Source organism: Dioscorea cayenensis, chromosome 3, assembly GCF_009730915.1.
Source record: "Dioscorea cayenensis subsp. rotundata cultivar TDr96_F1 chromosome 3, TDr96_F1_v2_PseudoChromosome.rev07_lg8_w22 25.fasta, whole genome shotgun sequence".
Lineage (NCBI taxonomy): Eukaryota > Viridiplantae > Streptophyta > Magnoliopsida > Dioscoreales > Dioscoreaceae > Dioscorea > Dioscorea cayenensis.
The window spans coordinates 18,340,932-18,362,140 of record NC_052473.1 but is presented as its reverse complement, the minus strand read 5'-3'; the positions used below and the strand labels follow the sequence as shown (position 1 = coordinate 18,362,140).

General features: G+C 36.8%; 4 protein-coding genes across 4 annotated transcripts; 3 read left to right on the top strand and 1 right to left on the bottom strand.

Annotated features, from left to right (window-relative positions):
• Positions 1 to 3,055: 3,055 nt before the first annotated feature.
• Positions 3,056 to 4,648, top strand: LOC120283017 (RING-H2 finger protein ATL43). Its single transcript, XM_039289841.1, has one exon. The coding sequence runs from the start codon at positions 3,096 to 3,098 to the stop codon at positions 4,203 to 4,205; it is 1,110 nt and encodes a 369-aa protein (XP_039145775.1). The 5' UTR covers positions 3,056 to 3,095; the 3' UTR covers positions 4,206 to 4,648.
• Positions 4,649 to 14,512: 9,864 nt separating this feature from the next.
• LOC120254232 (ribosomal RNA processing protein 1 homolog) lies at positions 14,513 to 18,086 on the top strand. The gene is given in 3 exon segments (XM_039262372.1): positions 14,513 to 16,176; positions 16,178 to 16,325; positions 17,645 to 18,086. Coding segments are annotated over 2 exon segments (1,746 nt in total). The 5' UTR covers positions 14,513 to 14,568; the 3' UTR covers positions 16,316 to 16,325; positions 17,645 to 18,086.
• A 77-nt stretch (positions 18,087 to 18,163) lies between these two features.
• LOC120254251 (probable xyloglucan endotransglucosylase/hydrolase protein 23) lies at positions 18,164 to 19,751 on the top strand. Its single transcript, XM_039262387.1, has 3 exons — positions 18,164 to 18,690; positions 19,049 to 19,242; positions 19,340 to 19,751. The coding sequence occupies exons 1-3, from the start codon at positions 18,436 to 18,438 to the stop codon at positions 19,725 to 19,727; spliced, it is 837 nt and encodes a 278-aa protein (XP_039118321.1). The 5' UTR covers positions 18,164 to 18,435; the 3' UTR covers positions 19,728 to 19,751.
• On the bottom strand, positions 19,724 to 20,946 carry LOC120254241 (xyloglucan endotransglucosylase/hydrolase protein 22-like). The gene is made up of 3 exons (XM_039262383.1): positions 20,619 to 20,946; positions 20,342 to 20,535; positions 19,724 to 20,255 (listed from the first exon to the last, which is right to left on the bottom strand). The coding sequence occupies exons 1-3, from the start codon at positions 20,883 to 20,885 to the stop codon at positions 19,865 to 19,867; spliced, it is 852 nt and encodes a 283-aa protein (XP_039118317.1). The 5' UTR covers positions 20,886 to 20,946; the 3' UTR covers positions 19,724 to 19,864.
• Between the last annotated feature and the right edge of the window lie 263 nt (positions 20,947 to 21,209).

The window sequence follows — 21,209 nt, the reverse complement described above, 5'->3', positions numbered from 1 at the left end:
CTTTTAATATAGTCGTTGTATTAATAGATAAATAAATATATTTATTTATCTGCATACCTTCAAGCATCTCGTCTTTTAATAGAGTTTTTTTTAAGGATATTGGTGACATGCGAAAGAAGTAAGTTTAGACTTTAATTCATACATAATGAGAACAAATGTGTTGAGAGATTATCTATATTTATGCACGTTTTTAATATGATTTATTCATATTTAGTTAAAAATTATATATATATATATATATATCTTTTCAAAAAAAAAAATATTTATGGTCAGTCTTCTACGAACATCCATAAATAAGAATTCTATAAAAATTTATCTCGTAGCACACATTCTCTTTTTTCTTCATTTTTCTCTGTCTCGTTCTCATATTTTTTTATTTTCTGTGGATGCTTTATGAACGCCCGCAAAGAATGCATTGTCATGTATATATATACAATTCAAAAAACTATGGTTAATTGTTTGTATATACCAAAATTTTAAAAAAAATATTACAAAATTATTTTTTTATATGAAAGAATAAAAATTAATTGATATTTTAATAAAATTTATATGTTAATTTTTTTAGGTTTTGATCTACCTCTTCTTTGGCCATGAGTCATGGGTTCTAAATTAATCTCAAATGAGGTACTAAAACTCTAAAAAAAAAATTTCTTTCTCAATAAATATTTTTTATTATATATAAATATTTAAATTTAAAATATTATGCTTAAGCAACTCAAACTTTTATCACTTAAACAAATGCTTATCAGTTAAATTGATTTTATTCACAGTAAAATATAAGCAAGTGTGACTTTTATAAATAGTATATTAACAATTATTCACTTTTTACTTGGTATAGCAGCAATTTTCTTCCTAATTTAATAAACCAAAATATCAAACATAAATATTAAACAGAGTCAAGTCTTTGTTATCATAATGCAAATTCTAATTTTATGTGAGTATTTGATGCTAAGTAAAATATTGACTTTTCTACATAAAAACAATGTTATTCCGACATTCTCTGGAGAAGAAAACAACACTTGCACGAGGATAAGTGATTTTCATTTTTAAAAACTTTTTTCCCACTCTTCCCATGCTATATTATTGATGTATTTTGTCTCCTTTTTTGCTTTTGTTTTGCATTTCTGGTGATCCTTCATTCCTTCCCCACCAATGTTTTTTTTTTTCCCTAAATTCTTTCAACTTTTAAATTTTTCTCATATCTAAATAAATTATGATTTATCTACTATTTTTATATTCCAAAAATTCTACATAGTTTCTATTAACATACGTGAATATATATAATCTATTGTGAAAATTTTCCCAGAGTCTGAGCTATATCTTAAATATAGTATGATTGATCATCATCTCAAATCAATTATTGATTGTCGTTTTAGTAAATTATTGTCTCACCAACTAGTTAATTTCACTTAAAATTTTTCTTAAATTTTTGTTTCTTTTCTACTCAGCGTCATATAAATATTAACAACTGTTTCTTATTATTTAATATTTATTACGACCTACATGTTTTAAGCATGCTGCCAATATTCATTCTAAGCCAAGATCGAACTCTCCACGAGATTCACAATTTACATATATATATATATATATACAACCATTCTGATTTATCGAAATATTTTGTTAGCATTATATATATATATATATATATTATGAATGTGGAGTACTTAGAAACAAGCGACAAGAGAAAATTCTTCTGGTGCTAATCATGAGATATAAGAAAAAAATAAAATAAATAAAAGATTCAATTTGGTCCAACAATGCACATGCATTGCCTTCTCTTTAGACACACTCACACAGATCTAGCACAAACAACAGCAGAATAATTGACACTCTTTGTCTTTCTCTCTCTCTCTGTACCTCCCAATTAATTCTCACCATTTGGGTCCCATTTAATTAAATATATTAGCAATAAAAATGATTTTAATTAATTAATCCATATGTTTAATCCTTAATCACACTCTTAATTCCTCCCATTAATGAACGCCAATTCACGTGCGCTCATTCGATATATAGATCGCATTCATGTCCCCGCGGGTTCCTCGCATGTCATTAAATGAACGTACCCTTTTTTTTCAATGCAAATACATATGATTTATGGACTTTTCTGCAGAAATAAACACTATGTTATTTTTTTTCTTAAAAAAATTGGAAAACATGTATTTTGTCTGTACTGAAATTTGAGCATTATTTTTTTAATGTATTTTATCAATTTTGTTTTTTAGTTAAAAAAATATTTTTATTTTTGTTTTTTACAAATAAGCTAAATATTGCCATCGTTGTGCACATAGATTGAGAATTGAAACGTGCAACTTAAATGCTCTCACCCAATACCATGAGTTCATATAAGCCTGAAGCTATAACTGAGAACTTGTTATCATCACCGCGTCCAGATGAGATTTAAACTTGAGACTGGATTTAATAATGAAACAACGATATAGTGGACTCAGACCTGAGATTTGGATTATTTTTAATCATGAGTTTATATATTTTTGTGTTTATTTATTATACAAATATAAGGATATGGGAAAATTGTTATCTTTTGTTTCAAAATTCAATGAAATTTAGGTAATCAAATGAGTAAAAATAAATCACATTTATATTATGTGATAATTAGCACATACTCGTGTTTATGGGAATGTCCCACACTAACTACTTTCACAGTGAGGCCAATGCGGATCTCACTAAAAAGCTTTTGTGCCTAAAAATAATTATATACTCTTTCTTTGTTTTTTATCTGTCGTGATTAATTAAATTTTATGTACCAAAAAAATTTAGTTATTTTTTAAAAATTTATAAAAATATTTATTGTCTAAAAAAAATTAGACATAGTGATAAAAATAATTTTTAAAAAAAAATAAATAATTTTTGATATTAGAAAATAAGAGATAAAAACAAAATGGTGGGAGTATAATGTAATTGATGAGTGGTAATAAACGGTAAAATTTAATAATCACCTACCTCTCTCTACTAAACTGACCGAAATACCCTCGTGCTCTAATTAAGATTCTATGGCAAAACAGTAAAATTCATAAGAAATCAAGGAGGTTTTAGTAAATCCATACCTTTATTTTGTCCTCTTCTGCTCGTCTTCTTCAATGCTCTTCTTCTTTGAAAAAGCTCAACGGCTTTCGAAGAAACAGAGAGAGAGAGAGAGAGAAAACGAGACAAAGATGGGATTTTGCCGGAATCTCGGCCTCTGCCTCTCCGACCTCCCTCACACGACGGCGCCGGCGCCGTCCCCCATCGCCGCACAACTGTCAAGCAACGCCGCACTCCGTCCCTCCATCGCGATCATCGTCGGCGTGCTTACAACCACCTTCTCCCTCACCTCACTCCTCCTCCTCTACGCCAAGCACTGCAAGAACAATCCCCATTCGAGAGGTCTCGATCCAAGCTCATCTTCCACCTACGCCGCCCCTCGCCGGAACTCCGGGCTCTCTCCAGCCCTCATCGATGCTCTTCCAGCCTTCCGATTCTCCTCTCTCCGATGCCCTAGCGCGAAGACCTCCCTCCTCGACTGCGCGGTATGTCTCTCCTCCTTCCTCCCCTCCGATCCCCTCCGTCTTCTCCCCCGCTGCCGCCACGCCTTCCATCTCGACTGCCTCGACACCTGGCTCTCCGCTCACTCCTCTTGCCCTCTCTGCCGTTCACCCGTCTCCCCCGATGATCTCCTCCTCCTCCCTCCCATCCCCCATCCCGAATCCGATAAACCCCCTCGCCGTGTCTCCGGCCGGCACTCCTCCGCCGGCGAGAAATCCACCTCAACTCCAACCCCCATCGAAATCGACCCCCGATCTCGCCGATCCGCCGATTCCGCCGCCGTTTCTCACCGGAAGGACGGTCTTCTCCTTCCCCTCCCCGCCGAGCTCGCCGAGAAGCGGTTCGCTCACCGAATCATCGTCTCCAACGGTGACCCGACTCAGGAGCGATGGAGCGATCTTAGACCGTCCGATCTCTTGTTTCTACGGTCGGAGATGATCATCACGGACAGTGGACGGTTCTCGGCCTCGCGCGGGCGTGTGTCGGCGGATGGCAGGATTGTAAATAGCTTGAGAAGCGTGTCGGAGATCACAGGCGTGAGCCGAGTCATGAGAAGCCGGCGGGAAGAGGAGGAGCGCACGATGCGCCGTTGGCTTGGCTTCGCAGCGCGACGCACGGCTCGGTGGCTCGGCCGTGGCGGCGCCGGCAACGAGCCCAACGGGTAGACGCGGGAGATGGTAAAAAGACGAGAATGCCCTTTGTGAGTGTACGGCGGGATACCAGATGGGGAATATTTGAACACTTCTTAACTTGGGGGTGGTGCTGGTCACGTGATTGCATCGAGATCGGAGATAAGAGTTTCGATCTGACGGTGGAGAATGGTGGAGATTAACGGATCGGGTTGGGTTGGTAAATGGTAATTAATGGGTTCGGGTGGTGGAGGTTATTAGTGGGTGGGACCCGATATATTTAATGGATCCGAATTGAAGCGGGTGATGCCGTGATGGGGAATTAAATCCGTATTTCCGATTTGGGTGGAATGGGTTTATTGTGTCATTTTGCTACATGACACACTTGTAAGGAAGTCTTTCAATAGCACATGGATTCCTTTACTTGTTGCTATTTTTATCCTTATTCTTAAATTCAATTAATGTGTTTTCATACTATAAAAAAAGAGGTTTTTTTTAAAAAAAAAAAAAATATATATATATATAATTATGAAATATTGAATAGTATATACACAAGACAAAAGATGACTTTGTACTTTGACATAGCGTTTGGTGCCCTGGATATCCCAGGATAGGGATGGGATATCCAGGGCTACACCCTATCCAGGTGTTTGGTTTTCTTGATGGCCCCCATCCCTAAAAATCGGATGAGTGACATCCCACCAAATCGGTGGGACGCCGCTCATCCCGTGGTTTATCCTATCCTTCATCTTTCTTCCATCCATCTCCATCCCGCACTCCATCGCGATATATTCACTGACTCTCGAATTTCTCTTGGGAGAAGACGATAGCGAATGAGGGTTCTTCTCTCAGGATCCAGCGCAGCCTCGTTGGTCTCAATCATCTAGAGCGGTGGCGGTAGTGAATGAATATTTCATCCATTGAATAAAATATCCCATTATTTAAACACTACCTGATTGTTCATCGATGTGAATTATTTTCTTAATACCACTAATTTTCCTCGAACATTTGATATTTGTTTTTTTACTCTTGTTTATGTTATTATTATCATTGTTTATCATCTATGTTACGATCTTATCATTTTAACATAGGTTTATAAAATTATATATATATATATATATAAAAGATATTTGATATTTTTTTATGATTTTTTTACTAAATATATAACAAAATGATAATACTACTATAACACTACTAAATAAAAATAATAAATATGAATAATTAGTTTAAAATAAATTAACAAAAAAGTTTCTATCAATGTGACAATGAAAAAAAAGGTTAGTTATATGCTTACACCTTACACATGTCTATGATTTAGACATCACAACCTATGAAATCTTTCATGATATCACTTTATAACATAAACTTTATGACATCACTTGGATAATACAAAATTTCATTATTCTAAAAACATTGAGGAAAACAAAAACAAAAAAAAAACTTTATCATCACACATTGGATCACTCACCATTATTTCTCAAGTAAACAAAAACAAACACAATCTTCTCAAACTTCCATTGATGACAAAATACAAACTGTTGCAAAACTCTGCAAAACACTAGAGATACACAACATAGAAGCAGCGAAGATAAGAAAAGAAAAGAAGCACATGAATCAAAAGCTTACACTGTAGTAGTACATATCCTTTGTCTATTTGCAGTTATTCCAAAGATTCTCCTTTCCAAACAACAGTTGCATCACCAAAAGCCTAACCAATCCTCTGCTCTGTAAATCCTGTGGATGTGCATTCCTATTTGTCTCAGTAATAATAACAAACTAGGACTACCTTTTCTTTTAGCAGATTCATCCAATGCTTTTACTGTACCTTAATAACATACCATGAGAGAAGAGAAAAAATCCAGAGAGAAAAGAATAAAGCATCTTCAGATGTAGTACTACTAAAACAGAGTTACTTTTTTTTTTATTTTTCTCTTTTTTCTGAAAACAAGCATCTTTTCTGTAACAACTTAAATCTAATCTACAGCTTCAATTATTATCCACTTCCAATGCACTTTTTCAGATGATTCAGAATCAATCACCTTTTTCTGGTTTGGTGCAGATGAATAAAAAATTAGATACTACTAGAGGCTGTGTTGTTTTCTCTGTTTAGGACTCTGTTATTGACTGAGATGATAAGATCTTGTAGCTCTTTATGTTGTTGGATTTGAGAGATGAAGATTTTGATGCAGGATCTCCAAAGAAAAAGAAAGGGTTCATAGCCGAGGTGTTGGTGTGGGAATTTAAAAACCTTGAATTCAAATTCTTTGGAAAATATTATTAATAATGGGTGTTTTATTGTGAATGCGGGTTTATAGCTCGAACTATGTGTCACCGAGGGAAAATATTTTGACCGGATAATTAAATTTCTAGTCTTTGCATAAGTCTCCCTAGTTATATATGTATTTGTCGTATTTATTGTAAGTTGATATATTAGGGCCTATTTGGATAAGTCAGAATTATGACATAATCCGTATAATATGTCATAATTTTATATTTTCTAAAAATTATGTTACCTTTTCTTTTACATCATTTCTCAAAGTGTGAATGTCTTTTTTTTATGTCTTTTTATAAAAAGGGTTGGAAATAAGCCAAATAAAAGTTCCTAGAGATTTTATTCCTGTAAAAATAGAGTTTGATTGAGGGCATTGAAATAAATATATATATATATATATATATATATATATATATCAATACCGCTATAATAATAGAGTTGTGATTTATGCATGGTGATAAAACTAGCCCAAATATTAAATGGTTCTAGGTTTTGAGTTTCAAGTTTAATGGTTCAGTAATGGAGTTATTTGAGTCAATGTTGGGCTAATAAAAATATTTTAAATTATAATATATTTTTAATTATATATAATATAATATGTTGATTATTATTTATTAGTTATATATTAAATAACTTGGAAGAAAAAAAATTGTTAATCGTTTAATTTTAATTATTAATTAAAAAGAAAATATTAATAAATGACATATTTGACCTTTAATATTGAATGAAAAATTATAAAAATGATGGGATGAAAATTTCTCTCGGGAAAAAAAACTTGTGATGCCTAAGTCATAAAAATTTAGTTGGTTCACTATTTACCTAAAAGCGGATTGAATACATAAACAATGTAATTAGTAATTTTACTGTTTAAATAGTCTGTCACCGAATTATCTCATTGAATCACTACTTAGTTCTAAGTTTAATAACTATCTGTTTATGTTTCTCCCAAAAAATATCGAGATTAAACTTATTTTTAAATTAAGAATAATAATAATAACTATTATATTATGTTTATTGTAGAATAGAAGTTGAAAAGAACTATTAAACAATAGTCATTACCAATTTCGATTTAGTGACAAAAATAGAAGATTTGGTCTCTCAAACTTAAGCAACAAGATCAAGGATTAACTAAAAAGTTGATAATAATTTAATTTTATATTCTAAAAATAATTCCCATATTTTTTTTAATTCATGAATAAATACAATAATATGCTTGTAAATAGAATTATTATATTATTAAATTAGATAAACTTATTATTATTATAATTATTATTAGCATTTCAACGGGTTAAATTTTCAGGAGGTCACCCAACTTTACTTTGTTTTCAATTCGGTCACCCAAGTTCAAAACGCATAAAAACGATCACCCAACTATGATTTCTTTTCACCGGTCAGTCACCCGACCAATTCCAGCCCTCATAAACCTCACGTGGCGGTAGGAACAGCTCATCAGCGGGGTTGTCTCGACTCGGAATCCCGATGTGGCATGTCCACGTCCCTGCTTTTGTGATCCCCGTCGCCAGAAGAACCGCCACATCATCTTCACCTTCATCCTCGTCTTCATCTTCATCTTTCATCCTTCGTCACAAAGAACCCGAATGTTTGAGAGAGAGAGGAGGGAAGGAGATGGAAGCTCATCGTTCATGCGGGAAGGAAAGTAAATGGCAGATGCATCATGCGAGTGTGAAGGAAAGGAAAGAGCTTCAGTCAAAAGCTTCAGTTAGGGTTTACTTTCAAATTGAAAAGCTTCAATTAGGGTTTACTTTCAAATTGAAGTTTTGTTATAGTTGTGTTGATGAATGGGGACACTGTTTCCCTTGATTACATTGAAGTTTGTATGTTTTATTGGATTTTGGTTTTCCCGGTACTGGTAAGTCAAAGAAATTCAAATATTGATAATTTCTTTTGATCATAAATTCATTGGATATAATTTGTTAGCTTAATTTGTTTGACTTTTGTGTGAACATAAGCTATAAACAATAATAAAATATACAGACACTCAGTTGAAGTGGACAAGTAAAACAAATGGTGACAATTCACAATTCTAAAAGAAGTTTAAATGGTCAAAAGATTAGATCACAAATTCAAATATGCAGACATTCAGTTAAGAAAAAAAAAAAAACTAAAACCAAAAAAAGGCTTGAGTTTAAATGTCACACAAATTTAGATCTGCAGACATTTAGTTCAGGAGAAAGTTTAAATGGTCACACAAATCCAGATCTGCAGGTATTCGAGTTCGTAAATAATCATCGAAAACAAAAAAAACAATGCATCAACTTGTCACACAAATTCAGATATGCAGACATTCAGTTTAGGAGGAAAAAGTATTGGCTTAAGTTTAAATGGTCACACAAATCCAGATTTGCAGGGTAATCGACTCGGAAAAAAATACTGAAACAAAAAAAAAAAACAATGCATCACCTTGTCACAGAAATTCAGATCTGCAGACATTTAGTTTAGAAAAAAATACTAAAACCAATAAAGGGCTTGGGTTTAAATGGTCACACAAATTCAGATCTGCAGGTATTCAGCTCAGAAAAAAAAATACATAAACCAAAAAAAGCAATGAATTCAATTTCTCACACAAATTCAGATCTGCAGACATTCAATCCTAAAAAAAAAATATTGAAACCAAGAAAAGCTTTGAGTGTAAATAGTCACACACATTCATATCTGCAGATTTACAAAATAAGATACTTACTCCAATACGCTGCAAACTACAATAAGCTGCAGATTTACAAAATAAGATTTACAAAATTCAAATCTATAGATTTACAAAATAAGACACTGAAACAAAAAATTCACTTTAGATTAACTAAAGATGTCAATTACATGGAAATGATTGTAGACATTAATTATAAGCCCAAAAACAGGTAATTGAACTTAATTTCTGTCACAAGAGTCAAAGGTACATGCCCTTACAGATATTAAAAAAAAAATTGCAGAACACTAATGTCAATGTCCACTAGATGTTCCTGGGGGTACCCATGCCTTTTTCCTTCTTGTAAGAGTTCCTTCTTTACTTCTGCGATCAGTGCCTTTATCTTTATATTGAGTCTTGGCAATATTTGTGGCAGCATCAAAACCCTTACCTCCCCATGCAGGCAATTTCTGCATCCTCATCCCAGATTGAGTACCATTTTGTGTTGTAGGAAAACCCTGCTGAGGTGGATTGATCACTCGTCATTGATGTAACAAGTAACCCATGGTCGGGACAATGATTTACCAATATATATATATAGTTATAGTAAAAAGCTATAATTCAATTTTTACCCGTGAAGAAGGGTCTACACTCGGGTTGTGTCTCGTGTTGTAGTGCCGATCGGTCGGGTCCATACAGAGCATCAACCTAATTTCAAGAAGAGTTAATAATGAAATTCAAATATGAAACTAGACCAATACAAAAATAAGCAGAACAATTTGTCCCTACCAGTGCAAAATGCTCCTCCAGGATATGTGGATCAATGTCATCCATTGGGTTATGTTGTCTTGCTTCACTTGAGGGTTCACCCTATTATAAACAGTCAATCCATAAGGACACAAGCACCAAATTTAAAATATAACACTTAATACAAAACAATTACCTGTGGTCGTTGATGGTGCCTTCTATTGTGGCCTGGAGCACCGCATATACTACACTTCATGGTGACCCCTGTCTTCTTGACTCTGCCATTTGTAAAGCCTCTTTCATCCTCACCAATTTCCCTTCTCCTGAGCAGTGTCTTCCTACCTTTTCTCCTGGTGATTGGCTCAGGTGGAATCATGGGCCCTTGCTGACTTTTAGGCCAGGAGTCCCTGTCTTGTGTGGGGTTTAATGTGTGTCTATATGTCTCGAAGAAGGTACTGATTTTGTAGCAATCATCTAAAAAATTTTCTGGCTTGTCTTTATTGTGGTAAATGACTGAAATGGCATGACTGCAGGGGAGTTCCCGTCGGTTGCCATTTCCCTACTGTGCAAAGTACCCTCATTCTTGTTAATCACAAATTGGCCATCGGGCCCAACCACTTGATACTCGATCACCACCGGACCAAATTGAATTGTACAACCAACTAAGTTGCTTGTTTTTTTCCGACTTTTTTTAAGTATCCTAGGGCGTTGAACTGTGGTGCATTTTTTTCATGGCATCCCTTCTCTCTCGAATCCTAACCATCAACTTTGTCCTGATCATCTCATTCATTGTTACAATGCCTTTTATCCTAGCTTCAAGGATGTGGCTATTGAAGCACTCACAAAGGTTATTAAGTAATATATCACACTTGAATCTAGTTTGGAAGTAGGCCCTACTCCAGTGGTGTGGGTCTATCTTCTTCATGTACTCATGGGCACCTGTGGACATCACATTCAACATGTCCATTGCTCTTTCATAGGCAGGTAGGTATGTAGATTTGGCACAATTCCACAATTGATCTTTTAGTGCTTTCCCTCTATAATTTTTTTTGAAATTAGTGTGGATATGCCTAACACAATACCTATGTTCACTGTGAGGAAACAACTCTTCTAATGCAGGTATTAAACCCTAAGTTTGTAAATTTAATATACACACAACCACCACAGTTCAAAACAAAGAAAAGAAACAAGGGCAAGCAAATGTCAATATATAACCAAAGAAGCAATCATATATGTTATGAAATACATGAAGCAGTATAGAAACTTAACAGGACATATTAGTTGTATAGAACCAATTCCTGTATAGAAACAAGGGAAAGAAAATGTCAGTATATAAAATTAGCAGGACATATTAGGAAATACATCAAGCAGTATAGAAACATATCAACAAAAAAAAACACAGATTTGGAGGACATATTAGTTAAGCATGGCAAATTTATTATACATATATCAAGCAGTATAGAAACATGTAAAGTAAACCAATTCTAGAGTCCACTCATGCAATTAAAGATGAGAAGAAAATTACCTTCTGTCTATCACTCATAAATGCCCAGTGATAGCTGTCTGTGATCTTCAAGTCTTCTGCCAGTAGCTCCAAGAACCACTTCCAATTCTCCTTATTCTCTTTGCTTCATCGTAGCCCATGCAGCAGGGATAGATGCGATCATTTGCATCTATCCCTACATATGCTAACAACTCGCCCCCATATAGGCCTTTTTAAAAAAACATCCATCCGAGTGATAGAATTTGTCTACATCCCGCTAAGAAACCCTCTCTCAAAGGTGTTAGACAAAGCATACATGCACTCAAAAAAACACCTTGGTTACACCTGAATTTAATGCATGAACCCGGGTGAGTCCTCAATAGCTCCAATCAGTAGTCATAAAAGTCTTTCGAAAGTGAGTTTTTTTCATCACCATCTATGATCCTAGTTTGAATGGAGGAAAAAAAATTGAAGCAGATAAATTAACTTACAGATAAGAGATAGCAAACTATAAATTAAATAAGACTTAAGCATTAAATTTACCTGAGTGCAAGGAACTTGGCCCTCAGATGCTTTCAACCTCATCGATATCCACTTCTTGGTTGATTTTTCACGACTGGACAATCCCGACATAATTTCCATGAAGGATCTGCTCGAAATTGCTCAAGATAGGTTTTGGCTATCCACTCTGCATTTACATGCCTATTACTGTGATCTCGTGCACATTCATGCTCTAATTTCCCTGCCTTAATCTGCACTGTGCTCCCATCTTTGACCATAGGTGATGCCCATAGGTAAAAAGGGCATCCTTTCTTGCAAAAGGCTTTGCACCTTTTTTGGGAATTAGGTCTAAAATTCATTACATATTTGTTCTTAATCCCATAAGCCTTCACTGCATCCTTGAATTGTTTAAAACTCCTAAATTTCATTCCAATTCTAAATTGAGGATTGTTCATATCAACCTCTTCATTAAATTCTGAATATTTGGGCTTCTTACTAATTATCTCCTCTTCATCTGTTGATGACGCTGAATTTAACTCTTCACTGCCCGCATAGTTTGAGTCAACATCATCTTCACCTGCTAGATTTGGAGGTTCTCCATGAGTAATCACCATGGTCCTGTGTTTATGGCTAGTAGCCCCTACTTCTTGCTCAGAAACATCACTAAAACTGTAATCAGAATCATGAAAGCCATCTTCCTCAACATCCTTATTCTTACCATCTCCTTCAATTAATTCCTCCTCCAAGTCTCTATCTTCTTCACTAGATCCTCCTTCCACTTCTTCTAAAAATTGATTGTCCACTTCTTGCAAGCTTTACACAAACCTCGAACCTCCTCATTACTACCCTATCGCCATAGCCATGGATAGTGCATCCATGTCGAGTGCATATCTCCCTTAAACCCCTGTTTTCACTGCCTACATCCAGCCACCATACAGTGCACCCTTCAACATCTAATTGAAACTCCCTGGCCATAGCTAGCAACTCCAGCCTAGATATTTGATCTCCACAGCAAAAGTCTACAAACCCAGCCAATCCCTCTATACCCCCAACCATGTAGTGCATCCTTATACTAAACAACTCAGCTGTGGGTACTGAAAGAAAAAGAAAATATACACAGTTAATTCATTGTTTTATTTGCTGTTTATAACAATGTACATATCACTACATAATGCAACCATCAAATAGGTAATGACAAGTCCTTTGAACCAATTCTTTACAAGTTTATATCAAAAAAATTGTGTCAAGGAAAATAACACAAACCAAAATAAAGTTATATGGAGGCAAATAACACAAACCAGCTTTCCAATGTAATTGTGTTGAGGGAAATTAATACAAACCATAATTAAATTTAACCAATTCTACCACACCCTTATTTAGAAATATGGAATTTGTGGCATGGAAAGCACATTCCCAAAAATTTTAACTCAAACCAGGAACATAGCACCACATGAATTGTGTTGATGGAAAGCACATCCATAGTATAAACCAAACAAAAAAAACCCATTTGATAAAAAAACTTCTACAACTGTTTGAGATCAAATAACATCATATTAAAAAAAAACAGACTAATCATGAGATCAAGCTAGGAACCACATTCAACAGAAAAAGCAAGGACATCTAATATAAAAAAAAAAACCAAAAAAATCCACTTCATAGCAACACTTCTACAACTAATGGCTGGGGCCACATTCAACAGCAAAATTTAGGACATCCAGATTAGAAAAAAAACCCACTTAACAGCAATACTTCTACATTCAACAGCTAGGGACCACATTCAACAAAAAATTTAGGACATATAGAGTAAAACAAAACCCAAAAAACCCACTTAACAGCAACACTTCTACAACTAAGAGCTAGGGACCACATTCAACATAAAAACCCAAGACATCCAAACTAGGAAAAAAAACCCAAAACACCCACTCAATAACAAAACTTCTGCAACTACTAGCTAGGGACCACAGCAACAAAAAAAAGAAAAAAATTAAGGTACTCTGGTGGACCCTCGGCATTGTGAGCACATACCCTGACTTTCACTTGTAAACCATAACCTTATTTTGCTTCAAATAGACACTACAACCTATAAAGTAAACATATAATGCAATAAGGGCATTAGGGTTTCATGGAGCTTACAATACTCTGGTGGACCGTCGCCTGCCGGACGGACCTCCCAGTTCACCGCCATTTGCAGCTGAAGTCTTTCTTGCTTGCCTTGCTACCTCACCGATGGTAAGGTTCTCGTCCTTTGCTCCTGACCGTCACCACAAAGCACTGCTTTGGTGAAAATGAGAAGAAGGTGAGAAGGAGAAGCTCAATGTCTTCTCAACGGTCTACTTTCCCCTTTTGAGGTGAAGATGATGTGGCCGGTTGCTACTGACGGGGATCACAAAACAGACGTGGACATGCCGCATCAGGATTCTGAGTCAGCACAACCCTGCTGACAGAGTTGTTCTGGCTGCCACGTAGGTTTATGAGGGCTGGAATTGGTCGGGTGACTGACCGGTGAAAAGAAATCATAGTTGGGTGATCGTTTTTATGCATTTTGAACTTGGGTGACCGAATTAAAAACAAAGTAAAATTGGGTGGCCTACTGAAAATTTAACCCGCATTTCAACCATAGTTTAGATTCCTCGTTTCCCCAACGTCCATAGAAACGCGTTTCCCCCACACAGGGCCTTCGATTTCTGAAAACACTCAGCAAGCGTTATGTGTTCTAGGGTTTCGATCAAAACCCTAGGGTTTCCATTCCTTGAGCATGGCGGCGGTGCCGGCCATGGACGCCGGCGAGATCTCTGGCCCCGCCATCGCCCGCCTTCTCGCCTCTTGCAATACTTCGGCACGCGGCCGAGCGGTGCGCCTGTTCGTCTCGTGGATCCCAACTGCCTGCCCGCCCCCATCCGACGCCGAACTCCTCAAGATCTGGAAGGGCCTCTTCTACGCCCTATGGCATGCGGACAAGCCCCCTGCCCAGCTCTCCCTTGCCTCTCGCCTTGCCTCCCTCATCGACTCCCTCCCCGTCGACCTCTCCTCCCGCTACCTCTCTGCCCTCCTTGTCACGCTACGCCGTGAGTGGTCGGGCATCGACTTCCTCCGCTTAGACAAGTTCTATGCCCTCGTACGCCGCACTCTCCGCTCTGTCTTCGCTCTTCTCCGTTCCCGATCCTGGGATCTTGACCTCACCGTCAACCTGGTAAATATTCTCTCCGAAAAGTCTCTTCTTTCCTCTGATAAGCACCAGGCGCAAGGGATCAACTACCACTTTGCGGAGATCTTCTTGGACGAGCTCAAAGAGTTCCTTCCTCTTCCTTTGCAAGCCCTAGATGAGCTTTTCAAACCGTTCTTTTTGATTCTGGAGAAATCTCCGGATAAGATTTTGGTTAATAAGGTCAAAAGTAATGTTTTTAATCCTTTGCTTGAGACTGGAGAGCAGTTCCTGGAGTTGGCGAAGAAGGGGGAGAGTGTGGAGATGGGATCGAATGTGGAGAAGTTTGGAAAGATTGCATTTTTGTTGGGGTTTTCCAAAAAGATCTTTGAGTTGGCTTCCAGGCCGGAGACTCTGCAGGGGAATAGAAAGATATTGTTTGGGTTGCATGATGGATTTGTGAAGTTAGAAAAGAATGTGGAGGAGTCCAGAGTGATGATATCGGCTGAGAGTTTTGATAATTGGAATGAAGGGCAGGCGGTTCAACCACGTGAGACTGAGGTGGAAGTGGGAGGTGAGAACAGACCATTGAAAAAGAGGAAGAAATTGAAGGAAGTTTTGGTCTCTAATGGTAATGAGATCACTGAGGTGGCCATGGGAAATGACATTGATGATGTTGAGTCATTGAAGATGAAGAGGAAGAAGAAGAAGGATAAATCTGGGAAGGTCTCGGATGGTGTTGTGAAGAAAAAGAAAAAGTTGAAGAATAACAGGCTGTCTGAATCAGCTAGGGAGAGTGTTGTTTATGAACCAACAAGTGAGAAAGATGATGTTGCTGCTGGTATGAATGGTAATGGGGATGCAGGGGAGGCCTTTAATTTTGATGACACTGTGATTTCTAATCTCCAGAAGCAATTTGAGAAGGTTGCTGCGGAAGTTGGATTGGTAAATGGCAATACAAGCTCAGCTGATGCGGTAGAAACTTTGGAAGTTAACACTGTTCCAAAGAAGAGAAAAAGGGGAAAGAATGTTGATATGCAGGCTGCTGGTAGTTCGATTGATGCTAGTGGAGGAAACACAGTTGGAAAGAGTGGGGAGAAGAGTGCTAAGAAGGTTAGATTCTCTATGAAGAGCAATTTGGTTTGGAAGCCACACAGCCCTTTGCCACCTCAGAGCTTGAGACTGCCACCCTCTGCTACTCCTAGAGGAAGTGCACTGAAGAAAGGGTGTGCCTCCTGGACCCATTAGAGAATTCTCTTCTGCTGCCAAAAAAGTTAAGGTGAAGAAAGCTCGGAAGGGTGCAAAAAGTGTCTCTCCAGCAATTAAGCGGCTTTGGAAGTTGCAAAACCTTTCTGTCTAAGTTAGTTCAAGTATGTTCTTATTTTACCACGCTTTAGGTATTGATATTTTCAAGTGTTATTGTTTTCAGATATTGTTGATTGAGATTTAAATTTTGTTTAACAAGTTGCATCTTCTTATAATCCGTAAAATTATGCTATTGATGAATGTTAGTTCTAGGAATCTTCACGTGCTTATGTATCGGAGTATGTTTCATTTGTTTGAATATTGTTTGCTCGAAATGCTTCATTTTTTTACTAACATGAATGATCGAGAAAGTAAATGTGTTCTCTTTAGTGCTTTTTTTTTAAAAAAAAAATTTATATTGTACTTTCTATCCTCTCCAATGTGAATAATGAGTATTGCCTTTCTTTCCTTTTCCATTTTAGTCTTGATACGGTGATTCTTTCTTCAATATAACAATGTTGTTTTTTCCCGTGGGCTTTAAGAACAAGTTACGTATGCATGAGTTTGCCTTCATATATTTGCTAAAAGTCATAGTGTTGATGATATAGCTATGGTTGAATAATAGTAAATTTAGTTTTACTGTTTTGAGTTGAAATTTAGTCTCCCAATGCTGTGGTAACTGAATATTGTTTGTCTGGGACTTTTCACATTATTTGTAATGTTATTTTCCCCTTTTTTGTGTTCTTTTAGATTTCTTGACATATTCATGTTGACAATAAAATCAATTTGAGTAATTCTTTTGAATTTCAAGTTTTAAAAGTTTCCTCAAGTTTTCATCATTTGCTCCATGCTTCCAACCATCAGAAATCCCTTGTTGTACATCAATGGCAAACTTGGTGGAACATCACACTCTTATTTTCAGTTCATGTCACCCAAAATTTGGCAACTTAGGCTTGTTTGAATGGAGAGCAATCTAAATTTCGTGGATCATCGATACCCGTTTCCATGCATGGTGAAAGAAATTTATCAAGGCTTTATCTTTGAGGAAAGTTAGCATTGGAATAGAGCGATAGGCCAGTCAAACAAATTGGTACTCTTAAGGAATATGCTTCAGATGATTAGCATGTTCAAATTTGCCCCTCAAATTGTTCATCACTTGATTATTTAATAGTTCTGAGTAGTTTTATTATATTTGTTTCATGTTTTCAGTCTATAGCAGGTCATGTAAACGAATATTTGTGGAAACGGAACTTCCATCTGGGAAGTTCAAGCTTTATACACAGATTGTGAGATACATAATATTATGAATCATCATAATGTAAAATTTGTGGTCTTTACAAAATTATCATTAACTTGAAAGTGATTTCACGAGCACAAGACCATTTAGCGTCAGAAAAAAAAAGGGTTCATTTTACTGAATTGAATGATCTGTTTTTGTTTACAGAACCAAGTTCAAAGCCGGGATTTTTACTTGTCAAGATTGTTAGAGAAATTGAGCTGTGTTGGCCACCTATATTCGAAGAATTAAGAGAACCTGTCCATTCGTGTAACAAAAGCAATTGACAGATATTTATTCTGGTCGATAAATTACACCAACAAGTTCATTCACAAGCAGAGGAACACCAATTTCAAGAAGCAACACATTAAAATGTTCTTACTATGTTTATTAGTCAATGTGGGTCTCTCATACAAACAATACGAGAAGAAAATTTTGATCTTAGGGACTTTGTTTTAATATTGAAAGTTATGAAGCTGTGTATTAGAGGCCCTGTTTGTGGGGATGCATGTTTATTTCTTTATTTAATCCTATTTGAGGACAATTTTGAAAATTTTTCTCCATGCCAAAACTTGTTCTTGATTAACAGATTATTGATGTCAGGTACTTATTATATTGTGTTAATTGCTCTTTCATCAACAAGTCATTGTTGTCATGCACTTCTATCATGCCAATTGTTAATAATTATTTCGACATTAAGGATAAGGTGCATACTAAAACAAAAGGATTTAAGACTTAATTAATTCCATCCAAGTGTCACCGGCCCACAAACAAATGGTGGAACAAAGTTTGTGAATGATAACAATACTCCATTGTCTTGAAAATCATCATTTCCTCTTTGAATTTTATAGATTACTCTGGCAGTCTCTTGAAGACAATGTACTGAGGTCTAGAATTCATATGACCATGGTATTTAAACGCCAGAAGTATCTTTCTTTCAGCCACACAAAAGTCTCACAATGGCTTCTTCTTGTATTCTTTGTGCAATGGCTTTCATTACTGCAGTTTATGCTGCTAACTTCTATCAAGATATTGACTTAACTTGGGGCAATGACCATGCCAGAATTCTCAACAATGGAGAGGTCCTAACTCTATCTCTTGACAAGTCCTCCGGCTCCGGATTCCAGTTGAAGAACGAGTATTTATTCGGGAAGTTCGATATGCAGATAAAGCTCATCCCCGGGGACTCTGCTGGCACCGTCACCACCTTTTATGTGAGAATTCAATACTATATATATATATATATATATATTTTGGGAAGAGGAGCGGGGCGAACCCACTAGAGACCCAGGGACGTGCACAAGCCTCGGTGGAACAAGTGGGGACGAGACCGCGCTCACGTGGCGCTGGAACCACTCGTACACAACCACTATTCACAACTCCCAGAAATGTGCCCACAGCCGAGAATCGAACTCTCACCACTCGGTGAGAGCTCTATCGGCGACCCGTGTACCATCGAACTCTCACCACTCGTACCAATAGACCCGTGTACCAATAGAATTCAATACTATTAAGAACCTCTGTTTTACTGATACTTTGTACTGATGTTTGGTTTGTAATCATTCTCTGTAGTTATCATCCCAGGGATCAACACATGATGAGATTGATTTTGAGTTCCTTGGTAATCTTAGTGGAGACCCTTACATTGTTCATACTAATGTGTTTACTCAAGGGAAAGGGAACAGAGAGCAACAATTCTATCTCTGGTTTGATCCTACAAAGGATTTCCACACTTACTCCTTTCTTTGGAATCCTAGAATTGTTATGTATGTATATATTGTGTCAATTTGCCTTCCAAAAATTATATTTCTGTCAAGTGTTTTACTGTTCCATTGGTGTATCTGTTGTTCTGTCCAATTGCAGATTCTATGTGGATGGAAGGCCTATACGAGTGTTCAAAAACAATGAATTGATCGGCGTTGCATTCCCGAAGAACCAGCCGATGAGAATCTACTCAAGCTTATGGAATGCCGATGATTGGGCAACAAGAGGCGGGCGTGTTAAAACAGATTGGAGCAAGGCGCCGTTTACTGCTACTTTCCGAGAGTTCAATGCCAACGCTTGTGTATCATCCTCCGGTGTATCATCTTGTCGTTCATTGTCGAACAACTCATGGATGTTACAGGAACTAGATTCGACGAGTCTCGAGTTGCTGAGAATGATACAGAAAAACTACATGGTGTACAATTATTGTTCAGATTTGAAGAGGTTCCCTCAGGGATTGCCTTCTGAATGCTCAACAAACACTTAGAACAATTATATCATGTATTATTCAATGAACTCATCGATCATTAATAACAAAATCAATTCACATACACAGAGATACATTAATAAAAAAAAGAATAACAAATAGTATCATCATATACACATACATATATAATGTAGAAATCAAGGCAGAGAACACTCAGTGGGGAGGCCTTGAGGAAACCTCTTGACATCAGTGCAGTAATTGTAGATCATGTAGTTCTTTTGCACCCATTTTAATCTCTTCTGGCTTGAAGAATCCAACTGTTGATTAAACCATGGCATGTTTGAAGACTTGGAATTAGAACAACTAGATTTCCCAGAAGACCAAACACAAGCATCTGCATTGAAGTTTCTATAGGATGCAACAAATGGAGCTTGAGTCCAATCTGTCTTGATAAGTCCTCCTCTGGTTGCCCAATCATCAGCATTCCATAAGCTTGAGTAGATCCTCATCGGTTGGTTTTTCGGAAAAGCCACACCATTTGCCTCATGGTTCACGAAATCTCTGATCGGAATTCCGTCCACCATGAAACTGAAAAAGCCGGCCGGTAAAGTGTTAAGTGAGTTAGATTCAATCCAAAAGCTTAAGCTGATAAGATGAGAGACTCGCAAACTTACATTACATGCCGGGGATTCCAAACAACAGAGTAAGTGTGGAAGTCTTTGGTAGGATCAAACCAGAGATGGAATTGCTGCTCTCTATTGCCTTTCCCTTGAGTGAACACATTGGTGTGCAATGTGTAAGGTTGTCCACTCAAGTTTCCTAGAAACTCAAAGTCTATCTCATCATGAGTTGCACCTTGAGAAGATAACTGTAAAAAAATAATAAATCATATGAGAAAACCATATATAATCAAATCTTCTTAAAAACAGATAGAGATCATCAAAGAATTACATAGTAAGCTGTGACTGTGCCGGCTGAGTTTCCGGGGACGAGTTTGAGTTGCATATCGATCTTGCCGAAAAGATACTCGTTTTTGGACTGAAAACCTGAGCCGGAAGACTTGTCAAGAGAAAGAGTGAGGAGTTCACCATTGTTAAGGATTTTAGCTCTGCCATCACCCCAAGTGATGTCAAAATCCTTATAATAATTGGAAGCATTGGCAAAGGTGGCTATAAAAGCAAATGCAAGTATAACACTAAGAAAAGAAGACAATGTCATTGTTGTTGTTTGTCAATATTGCAACTTTGTGCTTGATGAAATGGTGCAAGAAGATGGTGAGTGGTTTTATAGGTACTAGAAATGGAGAGAAAGTAAGAGGATGGTTCATTGGTTCTTGATTATAACTGAGTTGGAGCTGAGTTGGCAACAGATGTGAAGAGAAAAGCAAGATGTTAAATGTGTGTAGTTGAAGGAAAGAGAGGTTTCCATGGAGTTGTATAGAAAGAAAGAGAGAGAGAGATGGGAAGGTTCCTTTCAATGGAGGAAGCTGTTAACAGCTATGGTTTGTTTGTATGGATTTGACACACCGGCCATAATATGACT

What these genes read in the sequence shown, in the direction of transcription:
- LOC120254241 (XM_039262383.1), bottom strand. Translation starts at nt 20,885, where the DNA reads ATGACATTGTCTTCTTTTCTTAGTGTTATACTTGCATTTGCTTTTATA. An exon ending in GCACAGTCACAGCTTACTAT is followed by an intron (nt 20,536 to 20,618) that starts GTAATTCTTTGA and finishes ATTTTTTTACAG; the next exon opens with TTATCTTCTCAAGGTGCAAC. An exon ending in TGGAATCCCCGGCATGTAAT is followed by an intron (nt 20,256 to 20,341) that starts GTAAGTTTGCGA and finishes CGGCTTTTTCAG; the next exon opens with TTTCATGGTGGACGGAATTC.
- LOC120283017 (XM_039289841.1), top strand. Translation starts at nt 3,096, where the DNA reads ATGCTCTTCTTCTTTGAAAAAGCTCAACGGCTTTCGAAGAAACAGAGA.
- LOC120254251 (XM_039262387.1), top strand. Translation starts at nt 18,436, where the DNA reads ATGGCTTCTTCTTGTATTCTTTGTGCAATGGCTTTCATTACTGCAGTT. An exon ending in GCACCGTCACCACCTTTTAT is followed by an intron (nt 18,691 to 19,048) that starts GTGAGAATTCAA and finishes CATTCTCTGTAG; the next exon opens with TTATCATCCCAGGGATCAAC. An exon ending in TGGAATCCTAGAATTGTTAT is followed by an intron (nt 19,243 to 19,339) that starts GTATGTATATAT and finishes GTCCAATTGCAG; the next exon opens with ATTCTATGTGGATGGAAGGC.